Raw genomic sequence first — 25,934 nt, 5'->3', positions numbered from 1 at the left:
ATAACCCGAAACATACTGTGAAAGCAACCAAAGAGCTTTTCAAGGCAAATAAGAGAAATATTTTTAATGGCTGAGTCGCCTGAATTCAACCCAAATAGAATATGCATTTCACCTGCTGAAGACAAAACTGAAGGCAGAAACAAACAAGCAGCAACTTAAGATGGTTGCATTAAAGGCCTGGCAAAGCATCACTAAAAGGGAAACCCAACATTTGGTTCCAGACATGAGAAAGGATTTGCAGCCAAGTATTAAGAAGTAGCATTTTTTAACGATTATGTTAGTTTGTCCAATTAATTTATGAAGGAAAGTTGCTTTAATTCCTAATTCATTGAATTAAAGATGAAAGTCTGCATGCCAATCCATTGTGGTGGTGTAGAGCCAAAATAATGAAGTGTCACTGTCCAAATATTATTATATTACCGTATTTGCTCGATTATAAGACGACCCTGATTATAAGACAACCCCCCAAATATGAATATTAATTTAGGAAAAAAAGAAAAAGCCTGAATATAAGACGACCCTATAGGAAAAAAGTTTTACCAGTAAATGTTAATTCATGTAAACTATTTTTTTTTTAATAAAAGCTATGATTGAGAAAAATATTTTGGTTTTATTTCCTTCTATTTTCCAACCTGCCCCCCCAGTTATGCACATCTGCCCCAGAAATGCCTTATACCCCCTATATGCCACTGTGCCCCATGATATGCCTTTTAACCCTCTAAATGCCACTGTGCCCCATGATATGCCTTTTAACCCTATTTGCCACTGTGCCCCATGATATGCCTTTTGACCCCCTATGTGCCACTCTGCCTCCAGAAATGCCTTATTATGGGGCAGAGTGGCAACAGAGAGAATTCCCCGCACCGGTGCCAGGGAACTCTGATCTCTGACAGCCGGGGAAGGTCTGCGCGATGGACGCAGACAACCCCCGCTGCTAGCCACACCTCCTTCCGGCTGTAGCGTAAGTTGTCTACACGAATCGCGTAGACATCTACACACTGCCCCGGCTGCACATCGGGGAAGCACCGGTAAGTGGGACGGGGGGGGCGGGGGATGGTACAGGAGGATCCAGGTCCCCTGCAGCTGCGGGGGATCTGGATCTTAGTTGTCTCATAGTCAGACCTATTTGAGGTCTGATTATAAGACGACCCGACTATAAGACGAGGGGTATTTTTCAGAGCATTTACTCTGAAAAAAACCTTGTCTTATAATCGAGCAAATACGGTAATATTTACTAATAAAACTTTTTTCTTATAGGGTGGTCTTATATTCAGGCTTTTTCATTTTTTAAATTAATATCATAATCAGGGTCATCTTATAATCGAGCAAATATGGTATATAAAGACTGGGCTTTGTAACTTATAAGTCAGTACTTGTTTAGCCACGCTTCTTATGACTAGTTGTCTATTTTATTTGGTGGGAAAAGCTGATATCAAGTCTCTGCAAAGGAGCTATATTACCTTCTCCACTACTAAATATCACTGTTTATACCCCTGAACAGGGTGCTTCTGCCTGGGTGCTTCATGGGATCTTTACTGAAGGACCTCAGAAGGACACTGGTAATGACCGCCAGGGATCACAGTTTAAGACCACTTGTGGAAGATCTAATGTGTCATTATTTGCAAAATAGGGGTCTCCAACAAGTATTCTATGAGCTACACTTCAGCGGCAGCTTACCACCTGCCCCAGAGTACAACTCACTACTACTACTACATGTCTGAAGAACGTGATGGCTACAAATCTATTCTAATGCAATTAACCCAAGAAGAAAATAAAAGTAGAATAGTAAATGCTTAAAATCCAATAAACCCTAAATCCCCAAATACTGTGTTTTAAATTTGTATTCTTCATGAGTATTTCCATTAATCATAAGAAAAAAACTGGAGACCCCTGTTGTAGAACCACTTGAATTCCTTTATTTTTGGTTTCTACAAAATGTGACAGTATCCACTGTTACCATTCCTAAGCAAAGCCCACTTTGTGTGAAAACATCTATGAGAAAGTCTTGGTATTAGTTCGCAGCACTGGGATGCTCCTCACGAAGCAGAATGAAAATCTAATTTGCTATATCTGGCCACTCTCACACTTTAAATTCTACCAATGCACGTTACTCATTTGGATCTCATCGCCACAGCATACACATGTCCATGCTTAAATAACGCTACAGGCAAATATTTAACCCTCTGGGTGCCAGTGATGTGATCAATACATAGGAAGCCAATGCTTTGATCACCCCAGGTCCTCAAAGTGTTAAAAAGACTAACCGAACTGTTTTGCAATGATAATCTGTAAATCGTACTTTTTTACTTAAACACACATTACTACTGGATACCGTGTTACTTCGTGGTCTGAAAATGGAATTAATTATTCAATTATACCACCAGCTGACTAAGAAAAACACATTTTGATATGGTTTGTAATAAATCGCTATTACTTGTCCTGCAAGAAATGTCACTACAAGCTAGCACAATTTATTAGCGAAATAGTAAAATTCTGCAGTAAAAATATCAAAAGTTGTTTACAATAACAAAACATTCATCAGGAAGGTAAGCCTACACCGCATAGGAAAAAAAATCCCTGTCTTTGTACAGTCTATATTCGTTATTATTAGTGACAAAAAAAAAGCAATTATTGCATGGTACAAAAACCTATTTACTAAGATTTAGCTTTGGCCCCTTGTATTGTGTGGAATTCACAAATATAATGTAGGATGGCTGATATCTTTCCTTAGAATGTTGCTTATTGGCAACATTCTTGAGAGGTAAACCAATATGATCCTTATAGCAGCACGACATTTAAACACACTGGAGGCCAGGAAAAGTAATCCACGCTTATACACAACCGGATGAAATATGCAAGTTGTTAAATTATTCATTACTGCCAGAGATGCAGAGGCCAGCTACGGCATACCAAGGCGGCACGGAAAACCCAAGCACAACATGGGTTAACAGAGTCTTAGCGGTGAAACTTTATTCACGTATGAGGCATATGCAGCATATTGTACACAATCTGTAGAATGTATGTTTGATGATGTAAGCAAACGGGTGTCGCTGTTGATGGGTCGAGGTTAACCAAGGGTTTGGAGTGGAGTGTTGAATCAAGTCCTTGCACTTTAGACAGTTTTCTTGAGGAAGAGCGAACAAGCCTTATCCCACTTGGTTTTGTGGAAGTAAAACCCACATCAGTCACGCCAGTTAAGGTAGTTGTAGTCCAGATCAAAGCAGAATGCTGAAGTCCGTAGAGGTGTGATCCAGTCTCGTGCTCCGTAGGTGATTATGCAATGATACCAGCAGAGTATGGGCAAGATCTGAAATCATGACGCCGGTATGGCAAGTATTAAAAGTATGATGAGTATTGAAATGAGCACTGTAGTATTTTGGCCCAGTTTTTAACCAGCTATTAACAGCAGCATTGAGATATCAAGGAGGATCTCATAAAGAAGGGGTTAAACTAGGCTTCCAGGCCAAGAGATAACACTGAGAGTAACTTTGCTTCTCTGCTCTTTAAGCATCGGCACTAGTGCAGAATGGCTCATTCCCACGGTGGAGAGCCCGTTTACAGCAACGATCATATCTCCACACCTGGAAATACATTAATGCATGATTATTAAACAGTATCATTCCATTGTGTAACCCTCCCAAAGCAAGATACTTTTTCATGCTTATGAAGCAATTTTACATTATATCGTACACATTTCAGGAATTATGAGTAGGAATCAATACCAAATGTTTATTCTACAAGGGCAAAGATGACCCAAGAATGAGACAGCAACACATTTTTTACAACTTTTAAGTCTGGGCAGTTTCTATAGCATGTTGAGTACTGCAGGTAAAGTCATAACCAAGGATATGTTCATCGGGCTACGCATGAACAGAACTCACTCAACCAATGGCAAAATGCCTGAAGCTGGTAAGTTGGGTCAGCTCTCGATCGCGCTTTTACCAAGGTTGTGAAGCATGGTCCTCCTAATGGCTTTCATGGCTCTATCGCAGATCGACTCTGCCTTGTAACTAGGAACCGATCAGCAGCCCAGTGCATCATAGCCTTTTATGCAAGTAGTTTTAGTTATGACAGAGATCTGACCTACTGCAATGCAGGGCTGCCATCCCCTAGACCTGCCTTTTTAGAAAAGTATAGGCATAGGTATTGTCGGGTCTAGGCCAGAATATGAATCATCTTCTCAAGATATTGAAGCATTGGTATTCTTCATTAAATTTTGCTATCATTGAAGTCTATTGATTTTATGTACATATGGAATAAGTAGATGGCTAAATGGGGAGGCCATAAAAAGCTCTCTATGGTGCAGTGAGGCTGTCGCTTGTTTGCTCCTCAATAGCCACACAAACTATCATCAGCTGAAGCCTAACTCTCTTTGTGGCTAGACTTCACAAATATGATATGGAGCAGAGCCAGCGTAATAACATTAGCCCTTTTGGCATTTGTTGGATGAGTCTTGTTTGCATGCAGCTCGATGAGCTTATCTGGAGGTATCGTTCACATTTACTTCCTTGTAACTGACCTGTTAACACTATGGAGCCCTAAAAAGGTACAACCTACATATTACTTCTTCCTGTGTCCTCCTGAGGCAGAGCACTAGGATATGATATCATATTCAGGCGATCTGCACAAAGGATGCGTGGCACAAGAGACCCTCCTCAAGGCGATTCTAGAAGGTGGCTGTGGATGGTACCCTAGGGCAGTGATCCTATAATGAAACCACATTCATGCTCCCAATACTATTCACATAAAGTGGGTTTCTTATTTAGATATTATTAAGTAGAATGAACACTAAAATGCAATATATGATGAAACCATGAGAAATAGTTTTTTTGTGCTCTGGTTATAACTTACTTCAGTCGTCCATCGTAATAGGCAGGAGTCCCGAGTACAATCGTTTTAATGAAGAATGGTTGGTTTGTGTGATTTTCCTCATAACCACCAACAATACTGAAGCCCCAACTCCCCAAACTACTTCTCCGAAGGATTACATCATGGCAACTATGAAGACAGCTGAAACAATAAAAGAATAAAGTGAACACTAGGTTAATGTTATAAAAAAAAAAAGCACAAATGTTTTTCACGGTATTGTGCAAGATTTCTTAAAATTGTTTATAATGTGTGTATTTATAAGTATGAACTTGTGAATTAAATGTATAATTAAACTGGTCACATTATCATACCGCCATCAATACAGGTATCTAAATAAGGATACCTGTGTTGGGGGTGTGGTTAGAGGTGGGAAGGGGTGTGACTGTCCCCAGGAGGGGGTGTGGTCAGAACCACCCATCCATCATACCAAAGAGCCTACTCAGCCGCACAGCATCACAAGGTGACCACATGGGAGCTGCGACAGCACAGACCTCCATTGATTCTACAACCCCATACTCTGCATTTATAAATCCAAAGGAATACAGATAAGATGCAATTTATGTAAATGTTTACTGTGTGCCTAAACAGGACCCTTACGTAACGCGTAACGAGTCTCCTATTAGTTCAACCCTGACCCCAATTTTTTTCTGCTGCTTAGTAATGCTGCCACGGATATCTTTCATGACAGTAATGTGGCTAGTTGCCCTGTCATAGCTGCCTCCAGATGCCCACAACACAAGATGATTCCTCCCTTCCTCTCCTTTGTGTAGTAAACCGACAATGAACATGTCTTGTGGGACAAATTACAAAATTTTTGTTGAGAGATCCAAGGAAAAGCTGCTATGCTCTCAGGTAAGCCTGGGGGCCTGGAGGAGCTTCCATGTTTACCCTGCATTAAAAATGAACCCAAATACTTAAAAGGTGGCAGAATAAAATATAGGGAGTCATTATTGTGCATGTTCCCCGTCCTCATTTCAAATCCAAGGGGTCTGTTAGTGGTCAAAGTGTGTTTAATTATGATGCAAAAATGTTGCAAGCTCTGACATCCGTTACATCTAGGATGCAATATATCATGGGGTGTATAAAAGTCCCCCACATTAGAAAATACCAACCTGGGAAGTCCCAGCCACATGACCCATGATGGAGACCAGCTGGCATCATACTCATTTTCACTGATTGTGCTCATTTCTTCATTGGTTTGTGATTGTTCTTCAACAACTTCCACCTCCAGGGCTTTCAGTGTGATTACTGAGGAGGTCGCACTGGCTTTCAGCATGGTCACCGCCTCACTGTGGCTGAGATTGGTCAGGTCGATACCATTAATACTCAGTAGGACATCCCCTATTAAAAAAAGGTTTCAGTCATTGTATTAATATGATATCCAAAAACTGTTATAAAAGTATGGAGACATGGTTTACCTAGAAGCTACAAAACATAGAGACACTCCTGAAAAAAAACCTATTTTTTTCATTAATGTGCACCCAATTTCCGGCATCCTCAATGAATTCAAATTTAGGACTAGAATGAATGGGATACACAAGAACTTGTAAAGTAAGTTAATTACTGCAGTTAACTATTTTAAGATAGGTCTCAAACCTCGTTTGATTCTGCTGTCTCGTGCAAGGCATCCATGAGGCTGCACACTCGTCACAAAGATTGGTAGCTCCCCACTCTTACTTCCTCGGCCCCCAGCCACAGTCATTCCCAATGACTCCATGGGTGCTTTCTTTACAGTAATATGCTTCTCCTGGCATGTAACACACTGGGAAAGATCCTACAAATTAAAACAACATTACTTGTTGGGTTTCTAAAGGTAGTTTTCATAAATATTTAGAGGCTGTAATAATGATCGTTATGTATTACATATATATGCATACACATTCCAACGCCCATATAATCGAATTGTTTACAATTTTGACATTTTGTAATGTTTCTGTTCCAACTGCCTTAAGTTTAATACTGAGAATTTTACCATTTCTCTACCTATCAAACTGCTAAAGTGACTTGGTACATTATATTTATTATTATTACATTTTATTTATACAGGGCCAACACTAGAGCTGCAATAACTAATCGACTAATCGATTTGTTCAAAGATAAGATGAGGTTTTTTTTAAGAGGTTGAACTATAAGAGTAAGATCCAGATCCCCCACAGCGCTGCAGGGAACTTGGATCCTCCTCTCTGCCGGTAGATGTCTGCACGATGCCTGAAGACAACCTCCGCTGCTGCCGGCACTTCCTCAGGGGCTTCTATGATGGAGTGCCAGCGTGACATGACCTTCTGGAGCTCTGTCTCAGAAGCCCTGGCAGAAACGGCGGGCAGCAGCAGAGGTTTTGTATGTGCATCGCGCAGACGCCCACCGGCTGCCCCCACTAGACACCTGGGGGTATAATGCATATCTGGGGGTATAAGGCATATCTGGTGGTATAAGGCATTTCAGGGCAGGTTAGCAAATAAAAGGAAATACAAACAAGAAATGCATTTTTCTCGATTGTAGTTTTTTATTAAGTATGAAAAACTAGTTTACATGTGGATTAATATTTACTAGTAAAACTTTTTTAGGTATTAAAACCTAGTTTGAGAAATATTGTGTTTGGGTTTTTGTACCCTTATTAATGAGCTTAGTGTTATTAATAAGCCATTCGGGGTACCAAAATCCATGAAACTTCTAGGATAGGTCTGGGAGTTTAAAAACTCAAAAGGCTGTGCAAAGTTTCAAGATAATTGAGTGATGTGTGTGCACATTATACTGTTCACATTAAAGGGTTAAAAAATGTAGCTTATCATTATGTCAGTAAAATAAGAAGGCGATTAGAGAAACGCCATTGTGATAGAGATAAAAGTGTTGTGTGTTGAGTACGACACAGGTGTATGTACATAAAAAAAAAATCTGCTGTTTGTAACACCCAGTTTGTTCATTAAATTATTTAAAATAAATTACAAATTTGCATATTATTTTTTGCCCAAAAAATAATCGGTTAATCGTTAATAATAATCGTTAGTTGCAGCCCTAGCCAACGCACTGTGCAGCATTGATACATTAGGTAAAGAGGGCCCTGTTCAAAAGCTTACAATGGGGTATATTACAATTATCTCTAAAGAATCAGCAAATTCCATATAGCTGTTACAATATGAGACATTTAAATGTTTAAAAAAGGCTATTTATAGTTCTCTATAGGTATCCAATGTATAGGTTTACAGGTAGACGGTACATTTGGGTAACAGTTAGTGTCACCTGAGCTGGTCTACCATTGGTGTTCCAGTGAGTCTTCTCTCCTGGTCCAAAGTACAGACACAAAGCCCAGATTTCCCTGCTATTTGCAAATAATGTACGGCAATTTCAGTGTCAGGAAGAGAGGTGGTTCTGCCACGTTACAGATCTCTAGTCAGACCTCACCTAGATTGTTGTGTGCCGTTCTGGAGACCCCCAGCTCCAGAAGGACATTGACATTTTGGAGAGAGTTCACAGGAGAGCAACTAATATCAAAAGGGAGCTCAATATGTATGACTTGGAAGATAGAAGCGAGAGAGGAAATCTCATACAAAACCTTATATTTTTAATTAAAATCTGATCCAATTGTAAAGAAAACACATTGTAGACAGATTAATGTATAATCCAAACCTAGCATGAAGGAGCCTATTTTTCATTAAGATATACTTAGAATATCAAGCTGTAATTCATACCTTATTTTGCAACAAAGTAGTCTATATTGCATTTAAAACATATTTAAACAATGTTTTATAAGACTCACCTTATGCGCACTGGGTCTGTGATGATAGAATTGCTGCATGTGATGGTGAGACTGACCATTACTCGTTTCCCTAGTAATGCTGCCGCTCTGATGCTTTCCATGTCGGAATACAGTCATATGAACACGTTCTCCACTACCCTTTAAAAAATAATAATACAAAAAAGGTAGACAGCAGTACCATGAGATTGTCCATCAGCTGTAGCATATTTTACTTCAATTTAATAATTGAAAAAAGGGACACTCCAGTACTTTAAAATGCATTTTTAAACCAATACTTACCTTTCAGTAGAAACTCCAGCACTGAAGTTCTCCAGCTCCTCCATTAACCGACAATTTGGGCTATAAAGAAGGACAACTCTCCCACTGAAATCAACGGGAATGCTTTCTGAGTGTCTACACGGAGGGGCTCGTTAGATCCCCCCACAACGCTAGAGCTGACTGACGACAAGTATACCGTGTGTCAGGAGATGTGTCCTGCTGAAAACGTCTCCCGTACGGTCGCAGAATCCCTCCATGCATTTGCAAGGGGGACACCACATACACTTAAAGGGACAACTATATATGGCTGAAATGTACTTGGTTCACAAATCTCTTATAATAAATATTCTTGCCCTGGAGCCAGAGGATAGGTAGAGGTTTTGCTTTTTTGGGGTGGCATTCATGTAAAACAACAATTCTGTTAGGTATTATATCATTGTCCCTGTAAATCACCACTTCTGTTCTAGTATAAAGTCTTTAGATACACGCACCCCTTCTAACCTTTGAGACCGCCAAATGCTGACGGTCTTCATGAGGTTTCCCATTGCTTAGAGTTCCAAAACACCTACCATGCAAGTGACCTGTCGGTTACAGGCTGGAAATTAAGCTATAAATTCATACTGTCTCGTTGCTCACTCAAGGTACTTCATCTGCATTGATCGTATCTGGCGTTTATTCGCATAAAGTGACATTTTAGTTTCTCACTGTTTAGAACGGATAAAGCCTTGACAATAGAAGCAGTCATCCATTCATTGTTGCAGAGATGAGATGACAAATTGTGGCTTCTCTTGACAGCTGTAACTTGAAACAAAGGCTTAGCTTTAAATCGTCTTCTGATAAGAAGTGTCATGGGGACCACAAATCATATTTCTCCTATATTATAACTATACAAATGTATTTTCATGGGGAAAAAAAAATTGCATTTAGAACAGAATATTTGCGTGGGTGTATAAAATTGATTTTTTTTCCCCAGCTCAAATAAAGTCTTATACAAAAGTTGGTGAGATCAGATTATTTAGTAGACCCATCTGTCACAAAGATTAATTTCTGTATTCACTGTATTATTTAATCTACTGTATGCTTATGAACCCATATTTCATGATTTATTAATGAATCAAGTGGTAGATTGCCCAAAAGGCTGAAAAACAGAAGCGCGAGAAACCAACGCGATTCCAAATAAATAAATACGGTGTATTATCATTTAGAAATAGGAGCTTTTTCTGGTTTGGTTAACATTTTTTGGGGGTAAGCCTATAAAAATTTAGATCAAACATGGCGCTGTCATAGGATTCCACCTGTGCCAGAAGTCAGTCGGTGACATTTTTGCCCTAGTAGATTTGCCCCAGCGGAGGCATCTAAGAGCCACAAATCAGTAGACCACGCACACTCAGATAAATTGTATCTGGAAGCAAAATCAGGGCAGGCACTGTGTGTTGGGCGCTTCATGAAATGGGTTTCCATGGCCGGGCAGCTGCATACAAGCTGAAGATCACAATGTGAAATGCCAAGAGTCGGCTGAAGCGGTGTAAAGCACATCCCCACCGGGCTCTGGATCGGTGTAAAGCACATCCCCACCGGGCTCTGGAGCGGTGTAAATGCGTTGTCTGGAGTGATGAATCACGCTTCACTATCTGTAAGTGAGCCAGGCCTTCTCCTACAACATCATTATCTGGCCTTAAAGATGCTGTTTTGGTTGAATGGGCAGACATGCCCGCAAACACACTCTTAAACCTTGTGTAGAGCCTTTCCATAGGAGTGGAGGCTGTTGTAGCCCCAAAGAGCGGGGGGAACCCTTTTTTAATGCCCATGGCACATACTTCCTTACTGTATACGATTTCAATACAAACAGCTGTCTTAGACCAAATGACATACCAGACGAGAATACTCTGACACCACCCTACCCCATTTTTTATTTTATGGATAAATACCTGAATAATCTGAGCAGCAAGTTCAGGGGTTCCGTGTTTCAAGTCAAGCCCGTTGATAGCTAGAACTCTGTCATTGCTGTGAAGTCTCCCGTCCTGAGCAGCCAATCCTCCTTCCAAGAGGTCCAGAATAAAAACTCCCGATTCATCCGTCCTACGGACAAGCTTAATACCGAGCTGTTCGTTGGAGCCTCTCTTGTTCAGGGTGACGTGAAAACTCTCATCTCGTTGTGAATTACTGTCCACGTGGCCATGTGTCCTGTTCCCAAACCTCCGCTCCCGCAGGACAGTGAGATGCAACAAAGAACATGGTTGCGAAAGGACCATCCTAGCATAGTTATGAGACACATTGCTGATATCAACATTATTAACCTAGGGAAAAAACCCAATACATTTAGACATCAACATGTTTTTATGTACCAAGAACATTTATTGCACTATAATAACAAACACAACAAAGAGAAAGAATTTAAAAAACCCTCTAGACATTGTAATGCCATGTAGACCTGGTGTGAGCATGCGCAGAAACACCTCCAGAGACTTTCAATGACTTCCACTGATTGGCTGCTTTAAGCAAAAAAATGGGGCCACAGAGGGTAGTGTTCTGTAGCTCTGCAGCTGCAGCTTCTTCTGAAGATAAGTGCTTTATTCCTATTTAACATGTTGCTGAATGCATATGACATTACTTTCATTTAATTAATTTACTTTAGTGTGCATTTCTTCATTGGTGACACTGCAAGGGACACTGGGATATCTCTTAAATCTGACCTGAACAACAACTCGGGACTCTCTTAGTAATACATTTCTTTTGCGTGCCGTGATACCGGCCCCCGGAACAAGACACTGATAAGTATGGGCCTTTCTGGATGAAATGTAGTATACTACGGCAAGATTCGATTATCTTACTTGAAGGACTTGGTCGCCAGCAAGAAGTCTTCCATCCCGAGCGATGATGCCGTCTCGATATATCTCTTGGATGACAATATTTATTAAAGGAGTCTCGTTGCCACCAACTATGCTGATTCCCAATTCTATGTAAGGATTGGAGCGGTGAATTTCTATCGCAGTGATTTCCCCCTCGGGCAGGGTCGGCGGTAGATGCGTAGCTGTCAAGAGAAAACACACAACAGTGCCAATAGCATGTTTACGGTTCTGTGGATTTCCAGATCAATACTTTGCAGAGATCAATACCATTCTACATCCAGCAGCACAACAACATTATTTATTAAAAGATGTTCCAAAGGCCCGTTACCGAGAGCGTACGTGACCAGCAGCCATCTGTTCAAGGCAGAAACAAGCTGCACCAAAAAGTGCGCATTTATTTTAAGCCTGAAAAAGAGTCCTGAAGAAAACCTACGTTGGATCGCAGACAACATAGAATAGAAGGACATTCGCAAAGTAACCAGGGCAACGGTGAAATAAAATGTGTTGAGCGCAATTATTACTGTCAAGAGAAAACGTATGTTCGTGTCACTCATTGTGCTGTCACGTACAATTTAATAACATATACAAAGATTATAAAACCTAGAAAGAGTTGGAAGAAAATGAGGGGGTGAAGCTGGGATCTCGGGTGTCTTAGTTTTGTGCCGACTGTTGACTGGTTGGATAGGATAGGATTTGAGTCTCCTCTTCCAATTCATATCACCTTGCTTGGTACCCAATAGCAAATCACTCAATGAAACACCAAATGAGGGATATATATATATATATATATATATATATATATATATATATATATATATATATATATATATATATATATATATATATATATATACATACATACATACATACATACATACACACACACATACCCACACACGTATCTACACTACCATCCAGAAGTTTAGCTGTTTTCATGGAAAACAAGAACATTCCTAGCTGTTACATACTTGCAAAAACGTGGTTATTAATGATCAATTAGACTTTTAAACTTAAACTTGGATTACCGATAGGATAGGAGTGATAAAGGTCCACTGTACACCTATTCATTTTTTTTTTTATTCCATTAAAAATCAGCTGTTTCCAGCTACAATAATTATTCCCCCCAAAAAACAGTTGACCCCAAACCTTTGAAAAGCTGCATTTATGGTAGTAGTAGTGTATATATTTTAAAATCCCAATGGTTTAATGAAATTGATTCAATCTAAACAGCTTTTGGAGTATGTTGGCACACACAACAATAATATATAATATCAATATAATATAGGAGTGCCAAAGGTCACAACAGCCTGATAACAAATTTATGCACCAACTTGTTTTGGCTCTCATCTGAGTTACAACCTTGACTACATTGTGACCTGTGATACGAAAAATACAATCTCACAAGCTCAGTAAAAGTCTATGGAATATTTATTAGACCCTAAATGAAACCCCACACATTTTGAAAACCTGTTATATTAATAATAATAATATTTTACACATTATATTTGCACAAAACATAAAAAATGTAAAAAGAAAGCAAAACTTCTGAAAAAAAAAGTACATTCTTGCACTTTCCTTTGACAGTGCGTGTCGGGGATATCATAGTATCTCAGCTGAACATGGATGGAAAAGCTGCTTTTATGCATATTTTAATAACTTAGTGTCAGAATATAAAGGGCTTTAAATGAAATATCATTAAACACAGCAATACCAATTCGTTCCACATCAATTGCACTTTACAAATGTATTATTTTGTTTTAGACAGTGTGGCACCGCCTGTGGGATTCAGTGGAATTGTCAGATTGAGTAAATAAATGGGATTGGGAGGGTTTAGGCCATGGCACCTGAGAAGCTGAGAAATGGCAGAGGGAGAGGAGACGCACTCAACAATACCAAGGAGAAAACCCACAAGGGGAAGGGGACAAAGGACCAGAGATGTGCCAGTTGTGCTCGAGGGAAGAAGGAGATGGCAGTAGGTCTGGGTGAGGGTGAACTCACAACAGGCAGAGCAGATAAGGTCTCAGTGTCTTAACCCACCTCATGACAGAATGTTGTGAAACAAGAGACGGACAATGAAGACTGCAATGCAGATGATGAGAGGCTGGAGAGAACATGGAGAACATCCAGCTTCATGAACAAGTCTCCTTCCATGGGACAAGGGTGCAAGTGCTCAGAAGAGACAGACTAGTGGTGGTGCTTGTTCTTGCCTTACATACAGAATAGCCTAGTGCCTATTCCATGCAAGCTTAAAGTTGTATTTGTATGTGCTATTTCCATCTCCATATAAATAAAACCCATAATCTGCTATAATACAAGAAAGATTGCATTTTTATGTGTCCTTTGTGGAAAACAGATGGGACAACTAGAATAAAGCGGAATATAATTTTGGAATTGTCTGAACACACAAGCAGTAATAAGTCAGTCGAGGTAAAACTAGACTGCAGTCAGACACTTCATAAAATCAATCAGAGGCATGTGTCTTCCCTACATACGTGTTGTATTGTCTGTAAATATATCATGGCTATGAAAACATTATTTTCACTGCTTCCTATAATCCGCATAATTAAGACAGATGTGCATAATCAGTCTTATTATTGATTTCGTAGATGGGAGAAGCTAGTAGGTTATGCAGTGAATCCAAGGAATAAAGGTTGCTACAAGCGAGAATCCTTAAATATAAGCAGAGATTATACAGACAAAAAGGCACTTAAATCTACATTTACATTACATTACATGCAACATTCTAGCTGTAACATAACACTGAAATGATTATATATAGTTTAGATCTTTTGTAGATAAAGGGAAGGTGGGTTATGATGATCAAGTTTTAGCTTTTATTATTGCTGCCACCATACATAAAACAAATGTAGTTTTTACATATGTTTATATATATAAAAAAAAATAACTACACCAAAATAATTTGCAGTCTATTGGGCATTAATCACATCAGATTAACCAGAAAGACATGTATGGCTGTGTGTGAAATGCTGGTTTTCTTGCACAGGGGACAATGATCCTGGTTTGGACTTTAAAGTCATCTATTAGGAAAGCTTCCCGTATATTATATCCCTGATCGCTTCATCTCTACTGACCTGTCCCCCAACTATTCATACCTCTCTCTCTACCCCAACTTTTCATACTTGAAATGTTCTTTAAGAACCCAACTTTGCCACTTTTCATCTTTCTAACCACTGCTAGAATTACAATCAAGTAGAGCATTCAAGAACCCCCGTCATGCCCAGGTGTCTCTGTCTCCTCTCACCCGGCGTGGAGATGGGTTAGGAGATGAATGGCTGTGCTAGACCACTAGAAATTGGTAGGAAAGAAAGGTGTAAACAACCTCAAGCTCCTTGTAATGCCACTACGATCTGGTACAGTCCTCCATATTTTTCTTCCACACGTCCTTTAAAAGTAGGGCGCCAGGATTTGACGTCATATCCGGACGCTCAGAGATGCTGCCTTGAGTTAGGCCTTGGGGTGTACCGAACATAAATACATCACTGCTTAGGAGTAATGTCCAGTGTCCCAGCTACATTCAATAACATGCCTATTTCATAAGATGAGTTCTGTACATTAGCAATGTTGTAAACCTTTTGATCACACTTCTATCCTATTCTATTTTTTTAACCCCTTCTGTACCGGTGACGTACCAGGTACGTCATTGATGATGCGCGATCCAGCATTGCTATGGATGCTGGGATCGCGAGGGGCGGCTGCTACTGACGGCTGGGTGTCCCCAGTGATCCGTAGCGGCCACCCCCCCTCAATTCTGTGCACGTGATCGCGTTGAAGCGAATCACAAGCACGGAATTAAAATATTTAAATAAAACTGCGGCCTTCAAGGGAAGACGCAGTACGAGAACGCCGGTCGTGAAGGGGTTAACTAACTAGTTTGAACCACCATTACAAAGACTGCCAGAACCAATCAACACTAATAGGCTTAACAATAGGAAAGAGATAACATAACCGGGATAAATAATCCATCAGATCCTTAAAAAAAAGAAAGTTAAGACGGTTGTCCTCTAGGTGGGTTTTAATATTAGCTCTTATTCTGTAACTATCATTAGATAGATTTATTTAATCTACTGCAATAAGCCGAATTTGGGAAATGTGAAAGATCCACACTATCATGCTTCTCCTCATACAAGCTCTTTGCTTGGTCACCTGCTACAACCCAACGTAAATGTAAAACTGCAAAGGAAACAGAGTTGACCTTGCAGCTTGTAACACATGGTCCCATAATTTAACCCCTTAATGACGAAATGCATTGTTTTCAATGGGTTTAGGGACCGCCCATTGTCCTTAAGGGGTTAAGGGACTGAGAACCGCCCTTACAACTTCATCTTACTTATCACGTATCACAGAAACAATGCAATCAAGTAGAACCATTACTACAAAAGGATACTACATAAAGGATACTGCTTAATCACAGGTTCCCAGGGCAGGGGAGGAAAAGGAAGAGGGACACATTCCTTCCTATTCTTATCTGCATTCTCCTTACTAAACTCCTGGTTAATTGGTCCCTGGACTATTTACTTTGTACTGATACATTTGGGAGCTATTCCGATGCTTTTAGATCAAAAGCAAGAAATGAAACTGGAAAGTTTATAAGGAAGTATTTAGAGCAACTAATGTTTAGTTTGTATCAGTTGAAGCTTCTGTTCAATAATTAACCATCTTAGCCAAAATGACCCTACTAACAGGGGGCAAAAGAAATCAGGATATGTTCAGGACTGCCATGGGGCCTAAATATTCACCAGTAGACAATACAAAAGGTGAGGTCAAAAAAAGTAAGGACCTAGATCTATGAAATAAGTGTAGAAAGAAATGAAAAGGTAAAAATTGCACTGATGCTTTGAACCAGTGGTATATCACGGCCTAGGCCGACTAGGTAAAGGCCTAAGGCGGGAGGTCCGGGGGGGGCAGGAGTCCGTCTGGTGCAAAACCGGGGGCAGATGATCAAGCCCCCCCAGTGTCCCACAAAACTGTGGGCCAGTTACAAGGGAGATCTTTGATGTCCCCAATCCACTTATTTCAACTATGGAGGCTGTGCCAGCTCGTTAAAAAGGTGCTCCACCCTCGTGCCCCATTTCCCAAAGACACACAACTTAAATATAACACTTCCAGCATTATTTTCCTCCACTGGAATCCTCCGAACACATGTGCCAGTAGGACTACCTACTTTAACAACCACATAAGGATTTCTGCCATCTTCCTTGCTTACTGGAATGCATTGCATGATATTCTTTGATTACTGAAATCATGATGCCCAAATATTACTATTAGAAGATGTCAGTCCTGTACATTCAATAATAAGATCCCCTAACCTTACTATGAATTTATTATATGACTGAAATTACATTTTCAGATACTTGGGGCTATAGACATCATTTCCATAATAGACAAATAGAGGTTGCATTTGCAATGCCACATTTATATCCCTTGGAAACAAGATAATTGAAACACGTACTGTCGGCCACTGAGCCCTCCTCAAAGTCAGGGTTTTCGAAGCCTTGGTCTTCGGAACACATGGGAAGTACAGTTGGGGTTGAGTTCCTCTCCAAGAGCGCTGGCACAGTTCCTGCTTTTTCTACATCTGGTGATACAGCTCCTGGTTGGTCAATCACAGAAGGGCCAGTTTCACCTTCAATATCTATCTGCAAATTGGTTGCCCTCTGCTGGTGCAGTACTTCTCTACGGTGGGATGCTCCGGGACACCTAGAAAAAAGGTTAATGTCATCTAATGATTTATATAGCACCATCATATTCTGCAGCGCAGTACAATACAGCATCGATGGACTCTACTTTTAACCAGGTTCCGCTTAGATTTACATGTTTTCATCAGTTTTAACCGGATAGTCTTTTCTTCAGAGGTACTGACCGGTTGCTATAGTGTTGATTTTCTAATCATCCAGAAATGAAATAATACAGTTAAAACGTGAAACCAATCAGCCCAAGAAGGAAACATTTGAAAGTACATAAGAAATAGTAAAAGTGTGTGGAATTGTGCATGTAGAAGGCTGAAACAATGTTTCTAGGTTATCGGGACACTAAATCGGTAATATGGTCCTGGTGTAAAGTTCATGACCATGGTTTTTAGGGGTCAGTTTTGGTTTTTAACTGCCAGGTCAGCAATTCTTAAGATGACATGTATCTTTATTTCCTTACTACTAATCACTCCTTGTAAGTTATTAATTGGACAATCGGTGAGTGGATGGACAATGTAATGTCCCCCAGCATGGATAGTAATTTGATTCATTCTACCATACCAATCCACCTTGAATACTTCTGGCACACTCCTCTGCTCTTTATCTCCTGTCCTGGTAGAATGTCCTGGTCTGCTGGCTCCCCATACCAACCACACTCCTGACCCTAATTCACAATCCATAACAACATTCTCTTTGCTCTCATCACCGACTATGCTACTAAGCACCCTCCGGTCTCTTTCCATGCCTTCATCTTTACTTTCGTCACCTCTTCCCGCTAATGTCCTGAGCACCGGCGGAATTCTTTACTTTGTTCTGTCAGACTTTCACCCCGTTCATTTCTAAATGTTCTGTGATCTCCAGGAAGCCTCTTCACTCTGCCCACAGCCTTACCCTTCCCAACATGACCTTCTTCTGTTTATGTCACCAGTACTTTTCTTATGACAGGTCCAATGGAATATATCTTTCTGTCAGACCTTTCAAACCTGCTTCTAACCTTTCCACGTAATACTCCACAATCTGCATTCCACAAGGAGACCAACTATTTCAGGCGTCAGTCATCTACTTTACCACTTGAGCTTCATTACAATCAATGTCTCCATGCTTAAGTAGCACTTCTTGCCCTCCCATCTTCTAATAGCATGAGCCAGGTCCTCGGGGTCATTTGTTCCAGTATGTGATACGTTTATGATGTTAATGTTGTTTTGTATTTCCCTTGATTGTAATGCTATGGAACATGTTAGCACTTAGTATATAAAATAATATATACATATATATATATATATATATATATATATATATATATATATATATATATATATATACTTCCAACGCAACCTGGATGTTTTGCAATTACTTTACATTGCTCAGTTATTTATTTATTATTTGTGTTATTTTTCTCTTCTCTCACATATGCCTCACTTCTGTATTCTCGTTGAATTTGATGGAAAACATGATGATTTCTCAATAAATGGACACGTATTATAGTGATCGGCTAATTAAAACAATTCTTATTTGGATGCAGACTATAAAAACACCCAGAACGTGGTCATTTACCCTGTTTGCTCTGCGTTATATAACCGGACAATCAGCCAGTGAAGACCCGACACATTCCCTTATGTATCAGGATTAGAATTCAATCAAACCTCAGCTTTATAACAGCAGCTTGTCTGATTAGGAACCCGGACAGGCAAGCTCCGGCACTCCAGCTGTTTCAAACTTTCGCTCACAAACAGTCTCTGGATGACTTGATGGAAACACAGAATTTGACGGCAGATGAGTACCCATCGGCCCATCTATGTCTGCCCCATACATGCTCAAACATCTTAAAATAATAAAGTGACAGACCTGCCAAAGTGTATTTCTTAACATGGTACAGAGCAGCAAGTGGAACAGCAGTTTTAAATCACTGGTCCCAGCAAAATGTATTATATGTAATTGTGCAACCATCATAACATAGACACGGAATCTTCTAGACCAGTTTGAAATCATAAAAAATAGGATATAGCACCAAAGGATATAACATCAAGGAGCCCTTTGTATTCATACAGCAGCAACGCTCATAAATACAGGGTGCACTGCATTTCAATATTTTCCTAAAAAATGGTAAAGCAGCTCTACAAGTCTCTTTTGTTATTTCATGATTTGGAGCAGCACCACAAAGATACTTGAACATGGCCATCAGGATAATACAGGACACAAAAACATTCTCGTTACAGCTTTTAGCTTTGTACTTAATTTAAGCTATTTTATAGGCTATTTTATATGGGTTTTTGTATTTCTTTTTGATTGCAAATGGAATGGAGTAGGGAAATATTCATAGACGGGGATCACAAATCATAGTATAAGTTTGCTACTTTGTTATCATTTTTACATTGCTCATTAACAATGCATGATTTGTGATTGGGTCATTTTACGTCTTATAAAAATAGCAATAGTTGGTGTGTTATATATATATATATATATATTTATATATATATATATTATATATATTATGCCATTCATATTACTATGGTTTATCTGGACAAGCAGTAAATCTCACCTGTTTTTAAGGTGCGCTTCCACATCACACCTCTGCATGGTATCTTTGCATGTGGTGGAGAAAGGGCAAGAAACGACAAGCTTGTCCAGCAGCTTGTGCACCAAGATACTGGATTTCTTGCAAAACTTGAAGTGCAAACGTTTGCGGTCCAGGGGGCAGAAGTCCTTCTCCTGTAGGAAGTTTCTGAGGCACTTATAGCAGAACGTGTGACCGCATGGCGTGTCTAAAGGCTGCAGCAGTGGTTGTAGGCAAATGTGGCAAACCAGGTCATCGTCCACTTCATTCTGATAATTGTACAGATGGTTCTCTCTTGTCCAGTGCTGCTGACCGCACTCGAAACACAGAGGGTCCAAGGTGGAGTCATCCTCTATCACTACCAGTTCCTCAGTTGCTGTACCCATGCTGTAAACTCAGGTGCCCCTCAACAGCTTGGCTTCCGTGTGGTCACTGATAGTACGGCCATACTGGATCCACTGCCATTTATCTATTAAAAAAATGAGTTATAGTTAGGAAAGCTGACATATTGCATCTTGTTTCCGTGTTTATATGTACTTTAACTTCTTAGAACACAGTCATATAATATCTATAAATAATACAGTGGTAATGGAAAGAATGTGTGACCTAAAATGACATGTTGGCCCATATAGTATGCACATTTTGTTCTTGCTTTAAAACCCTTTTGTTCTTTATCATATTTTCAGGATAGTATTGTAATTATGTTTAAATTCCCTAACCCTAACATTATTTATTTCTCTTCAATATATAACACAGCAAATAATAAAAGTAGGTACAATAAAGATCATAATAATTCAGCACCTGCCACTCATTTTGTTATAAAAGTATTTTTTTAAAAATTGTAAATTTTAAAAAGCACTGCTTTCCTTTCATGAACTCCTCAAGGAAGCGATTTATGAGTTGCGTAATTAAATTGTTAGTTATAAGATTAGAAATGTAGATTACATATTAGTATTGAGTTGTCATTTAACACTGTTAAAAATTCAATAGGCAAATAAGTGACGCGGTGACCACTAATACCCTCAGGTCTTACCCGTTCCATTACTCTCTGAGGACCTGCCTGGCAAAAATACATTGTGTGTGTGTGTGTGTATATATATTATATACACACACACACACACCGATCAGCCACAACATTATGACCACTGACAGGTAAAGGGAATAACACTGATAATCTTGTTATCATGGCACCTGTCAGTGGGTCGGATATATTAGGCAGCAAGTAAACATTTCGTCCTCAAAGTTGATGTGTAAGAAGCAGGAAAAATGGGCAAGCGTAAGGATCTGAGCGACTTTGACAAGGGCCAAATTGTGATGGCTAGACAACTGGGTCAGAGCATCTCCAAAACTGTAGCTCTTGTGGGGGTTCCCGGTCTGTAGTGGTCATTATCAAAAGTGGTCCAAGGAAGGAAAATCAACGAACCGACGATAGGGTCATGGACGGCCAAGGATCATTGATGCACGTAGGGGACAAAGGCTGGCCAGTGTGGTCAAAGTAAACAGATGAGCTACTGTTGCTCATATTGCTGACAAAGTGAATGCCGGTTCTGGTAGAAAGGTGTCAGATCACACAGTGCATCGCAGTTTGCTGCGTATGGGGCTGAGTATGGCGCCCATGCTGACCCGTCTGCTGAAAGCGCCTACAAAGGGCACGTGAGCATAAGAACTGGACCACGGAGCAATGGAAGAAGGTGGCTGGTTATATAAATCACGTCATCAGGAGCACAAACGTGAGTGAGGCATGTAGGTCTGGCGTGTTAAAACTTTACTCAATAAAGCCTCTCATCACCATATTCATATAATGGGAAGTTGGCAGGCATGCAAATATCTACAAACTAATGTCGAGAATCCGTGTTATTTGCTTGAGCTTTAATATATAACAGGAAAGACACAAGAGATTCAATCAGTACGATATTATGATAAAATAATAATTGCAAGGCAAATGGAAATCTCAGGCGTGTTACTGTGCACACACAGACACAGGTGAGCTGGAATGTTTTTTATTTCTCTCCCTTTGTTTTAAACGATTCCACACTAAATTACAAATGAAAATCTAGTGCTACTGGTTTCTGCAAATGTTACTCACACTTCCCTTGTTACTCAGTCTCACTGCATCCAATTAAAATTTCCATGCCAATGAGTTAAAAAAAACTATCCTTATAAAAATAAAAAAAAGGTTTAACCAAAAAAGCTGATGTTGATATTGAAACTGATGTTCGCTCAACAAAATATTAAGAGTCACATTTGTAAAGGATACCTACGGAGGGCAGAGCCTGGTTTTAGGAGAAAAGGTAGTCAATGTTGTTGGTGGAACCAGCCATGATTAGATAGGGAAAAGATTAAACTAGATTCATGGAGATAAAAACAGCCAACAACTGTGCCTGGAACTATGACATGCAAACTGTGGGAGAACCTCATGGAGCAATTCTGATCAATGGACCCTGTGGTTCAATCTGGTTGACCAACCTCATTGACCTAGGTATGGTAATGGCTATTTACTAACTGTGGATTGACTGTAGTCTCATTCACACTAGAAGGGTCAGGACATTTGCTAAAACATCAGTTATACCTGGAAACAGTGAGAGCAGTGAAGTCAGGAACTGTCTTCTTCACAAGTTTTAGCTTACACTAATTTATCAAAACACTATGGAATAGGCATATAGCTATCCCGGATCTAAAAAGAAACCAACGACTGACTAAGGTTTTGGTCTTTACATTGGAAGACTAAATGGGTAGAATGTGTCATATCCGTCATGAAATTCCACAGGTCAGTATATAGTCAATCATCTTTTTTGAAGATCTTAGAAACTAAAATATCAAAACAACATCCTGTCCCAAAGGTTTCTCTCTTTGTCTCATTCACCCTTACAAAGGCTGCTTCTACCAATCAGCATGAATCAGCAACATCCCAAACTTAATGGAGATAACTGATCATGTAGATTCGTAGGACAGCAACTTCGAAATGGCTGCACTCCTTGGTCTTTTATTTTAAATGTCCATGGCATTATTTAACAGACACAATCTACTATAATTTAGGTTATTGGATATTCCTCTGAAATGATATATTGGGTATAATTCAGTGTTACTGCGTAAAACCTTGAAGACTTTTACAGAGAACACCAGCTGCGTTTCGCATACTTATTCTGAATAAGAGCTCAAACGCTGTGTTGTTTTCCTGGTGTGCGGAAGGAAATAAGTCGAAACATCGCAAGATTTCACAGCAAACACAATTAGTCCGCTTATAAACAATATAATCCATTACATGAACTGTCCAATAAAATTTTGCATTTTCAAACTCTTTTTATTACATTGCTGACCTCTCTACCGTCCGGATGATCGGCAGTGGAAAGTTAATTACTTCTCGGAAACACGCAAGAGGTACGGGAGGCTGCTTGAGAAAAAATGCTTCATTTAGGAAAACTCTTGACAAAAAGCAATACACAGTACAAACTCTATTTACATGTAAACATTAACAATATTAAGATCATCTATTTTTAATTTAACAGCTTTGATGTTGAAAAAATTAAATACATTTTGCTCAATTTAGGTCTATATGTATATGGGTAAACGCTTTATTAGGTCACAATATAATCAAATTTTATTGCAGAATGATAAATTAGTACCATTGGTAAAGGTTCATTTTGCAGCTACTCTACTGCAATATATGCGTGGTGGCGGTTGGAAAGGAGTTGTCAAAAAATAAGTTTAGTTACAACAGAAAATAGCTGAATGTTTAATTATTACTTCTGAATTTTATGTCTGATCGGAATTTAAGGAGAGATGAGAACCATTCGGCCATCTAATTTGCCCATTTTCCCTGATGTTAAGACTCAGATCTCGACTCTGTCCTTGATTCAGAGTAGCTTTATGCCTATCCCATGCATGTTTAAACTCTCTCATTGTATTAGCCCTACCATTCCACTCCAAAATCTTTTGGAAAGCCACCGCAGAAGAGCTGGAGCTGTCATAGCGGCAAATGGGGGACCAACCATATATTAAAGTCTATGTATTTAGAATGCGATGTCATAAAAGTCCCTGTTGGTGTAATGGTCACGTGTCCCAATACTTTTGTCCATATAGCGTATGATCTTATGAATATAAAAACAGTGCTTGTCAACCTTGTGTCTGAGAACAAAAGTGCAATGGATCATTGAGTGGGTATGTTGTAAATAACCACAATACAACAATTACAATGCCCCAGAAAGGGGGGGGGGTGTAAACATACCACTCATTGAGCTAGAAACTGCTTTCACTTCTATGGGGATTATTCACTCAATAGTAATTGTTGAATGAAACATTTAATCTTGTATTTGACTATGTAGGGTGGAAATCTGTGGGCGCTCTCTTTTATCGTGCCTGATTACATAGATACCCCATGCGTAATAATGAGGCATTTAACGAAACCTTAGCCACAAAAATACAGCCTCCAAGTCTGGGAAGGGAAGTTACCCAGGCACCAACTTTGTATCTTATCTTAAGGTTCAATATCAAACTGCAATGACTTTTTTTAGTGAGTTAGTGAAGCGTTCCCTACTTTCAAGGAGTTCACTAATCATACGCAGCATTTCCCGTAATTTCAAGGTCTTTGCTTTCCTAACAAGTAAATCTGTTCTGCGGTTCATCCGATGGCTTTGTTGTTAGCTGTGGTCTTGCATTCTATTAGAATATTTAAGTGTGCGTAAAGGTGTATCTAAAAATAGAGAAAATATGTGCAAAAGCTACTTACAGGATAGTAATATTTTAAAAATGGCATTTCGCTCACATCTACTTTGTATTTGGCTGATGGATTCCTTCTGGATTCCAAGGTCACTTGTTGAATTTCACATCTGATAAGTCACACACGATGACTTAGAACATGAATAATGATTTTGTTTTCGATACGAAGGTCATTGGTTTGAAAGTTACAATAATCCACAGACTACTACGCTATCACATGGCACCAAAGGCTTATTTATATGCTATATGCAACCTGTTGTCAGAACGTCCTAGACACTTCCAAATCACTATGTAGGACACAACTGTTGCAAAGGATTGTGGCAGTGGCTAAGTGGATAAACCACCTGATGTAATGACTTATTTTAATGGTTTCTTATATGAAATACAGGCCTGAAATTAAATGGTGTCCTTCTGAGGACCTTATGGAAGGTCAGAATTAAATCTGGATATTTCTTGAGACAGAAAATAATTATCCTAACATGAATATTGATATTAACAGAATTAAACTCATGTTACGTTAAAAGAAAATAATATTTCATTGTGACATCTACTGCTTCTCAATGGCTCCTTTACCAGGTCATGGCTTTCTCTTTGCGATTCTGACCTTGAAGAGAAATTGCCAGGATTCATGGTGTTTTGTTGTCATCACCATACCTGGGAACTTGTCAGGGTAGGTTGGCCAGAGTTCTCCACTTCCTGGTCAATGGCTTCATAAAACGGCAGATATAGGAGATTTTAGTGCCCCTTCTTTTAGACAGAAAAAAAAAGGAAACCGACATGGAGAAGCGGGGCTTCGCCTGGAGTTCCCAAGTACGGTCATGTTATAAGACAATTTTAAACAGGATGTAGTGGTGGCCTAAACAATATATAATCATATAGTATAACCAAATCCCAAATGTTTTCATATGAGCTAGGTCTTTTGAAACATCACCTATAGGATTCGCAGTATGGATTTACTGGGTGGGCACTATTTTTTTTTCATGATTTATCATCATACATTTTATGAGACGTCAATGCTCTGTATGCTAAAGAATCAATAAAGAGGTGTTTTAAATTGTATTTTTGGAATTTAATTGCCAGCATAAACAGTTAACTTTGTTTTGGATCCTGTATCTGCTATGATTGTGCATCTGAGGAACCTTACATGTTAACCAACTGTGGAAGCTGGGGGCACGGTTCTAGATACAAACACGAAATCACATCTATTCCCTGCTAACCGTCACGGC

General features: G+C 39.5%; 1 protein-coding gene across 1 annotated transcript in view; it reads right to left on the bottom strand.

Moving 5' to 3' along the window:
• Positions 1–2,440: 2,440 nt before the first annotated feature.
• The window catches only part of LNX2 (ligand of numb-protein X 2), a 39,397-nt gene continuing 15,903 nt past the window's right edge, over positions 2,441–25,934 (bottom strand). The window contains exons 2-10 of the mRNA XM_053456396.1: positions 19,978–20,461; positions 17,201–17,448; positions 11,713–11,912; positions 10,810–11,178; positions 8,624–8,761; positions 6,466–6,643; positions 5,982–6,210; positions 4,852–5,010; positions 2,441–3,581 (exon numbers count right to left, since the gene is read on the bottom strand). Coding sequence (XP_053312371.1) covers positions 3,446–3,581; positions 4,852–5,010; positions 5,982–6,210; positions 6,466–6,643; positions 8,624–8,761; positions 10,810–11,178; positions 11,713–11,912; positions 17,201–17,448; positions 19,978–20,378 — 2,058 coding nt within the window. The 5' untranslated portion in view covers positions 20,379–20,461 and the 3' untranslated portion in view covers positions 2,441–3,445. The remainder of the gene's footprint in view (positions 3,582–4,851; positions 5,011–5,981; positions 6,211–6,465; positions 6,644–8,623; positions 8,762–10,809; positions 11,179–11,712; positions 11,913–17,200; positions 17,449–19,977; positions 20,462–25,934) is intronic.

The sequence above is a fragment of the Spea bombifrons genome, chromosome 2 (assembly GCF_027358695.1).
Source record: "Spea bombifrons isolate aSpeBom1 chromosome 2, aSpeBom1.2.pri, whole genome shotgun sequence".
Lineage (NCBI taxonomy): Eukaryota > Metazoa > Chordata > Amphibia > Anura > Pelobatidae > Spea > Spea bombifrons.
Note: the sequence above shows the minus strand (reverse complement) of the source record. Positions and strands in the feature narration are given on the sequence as shown.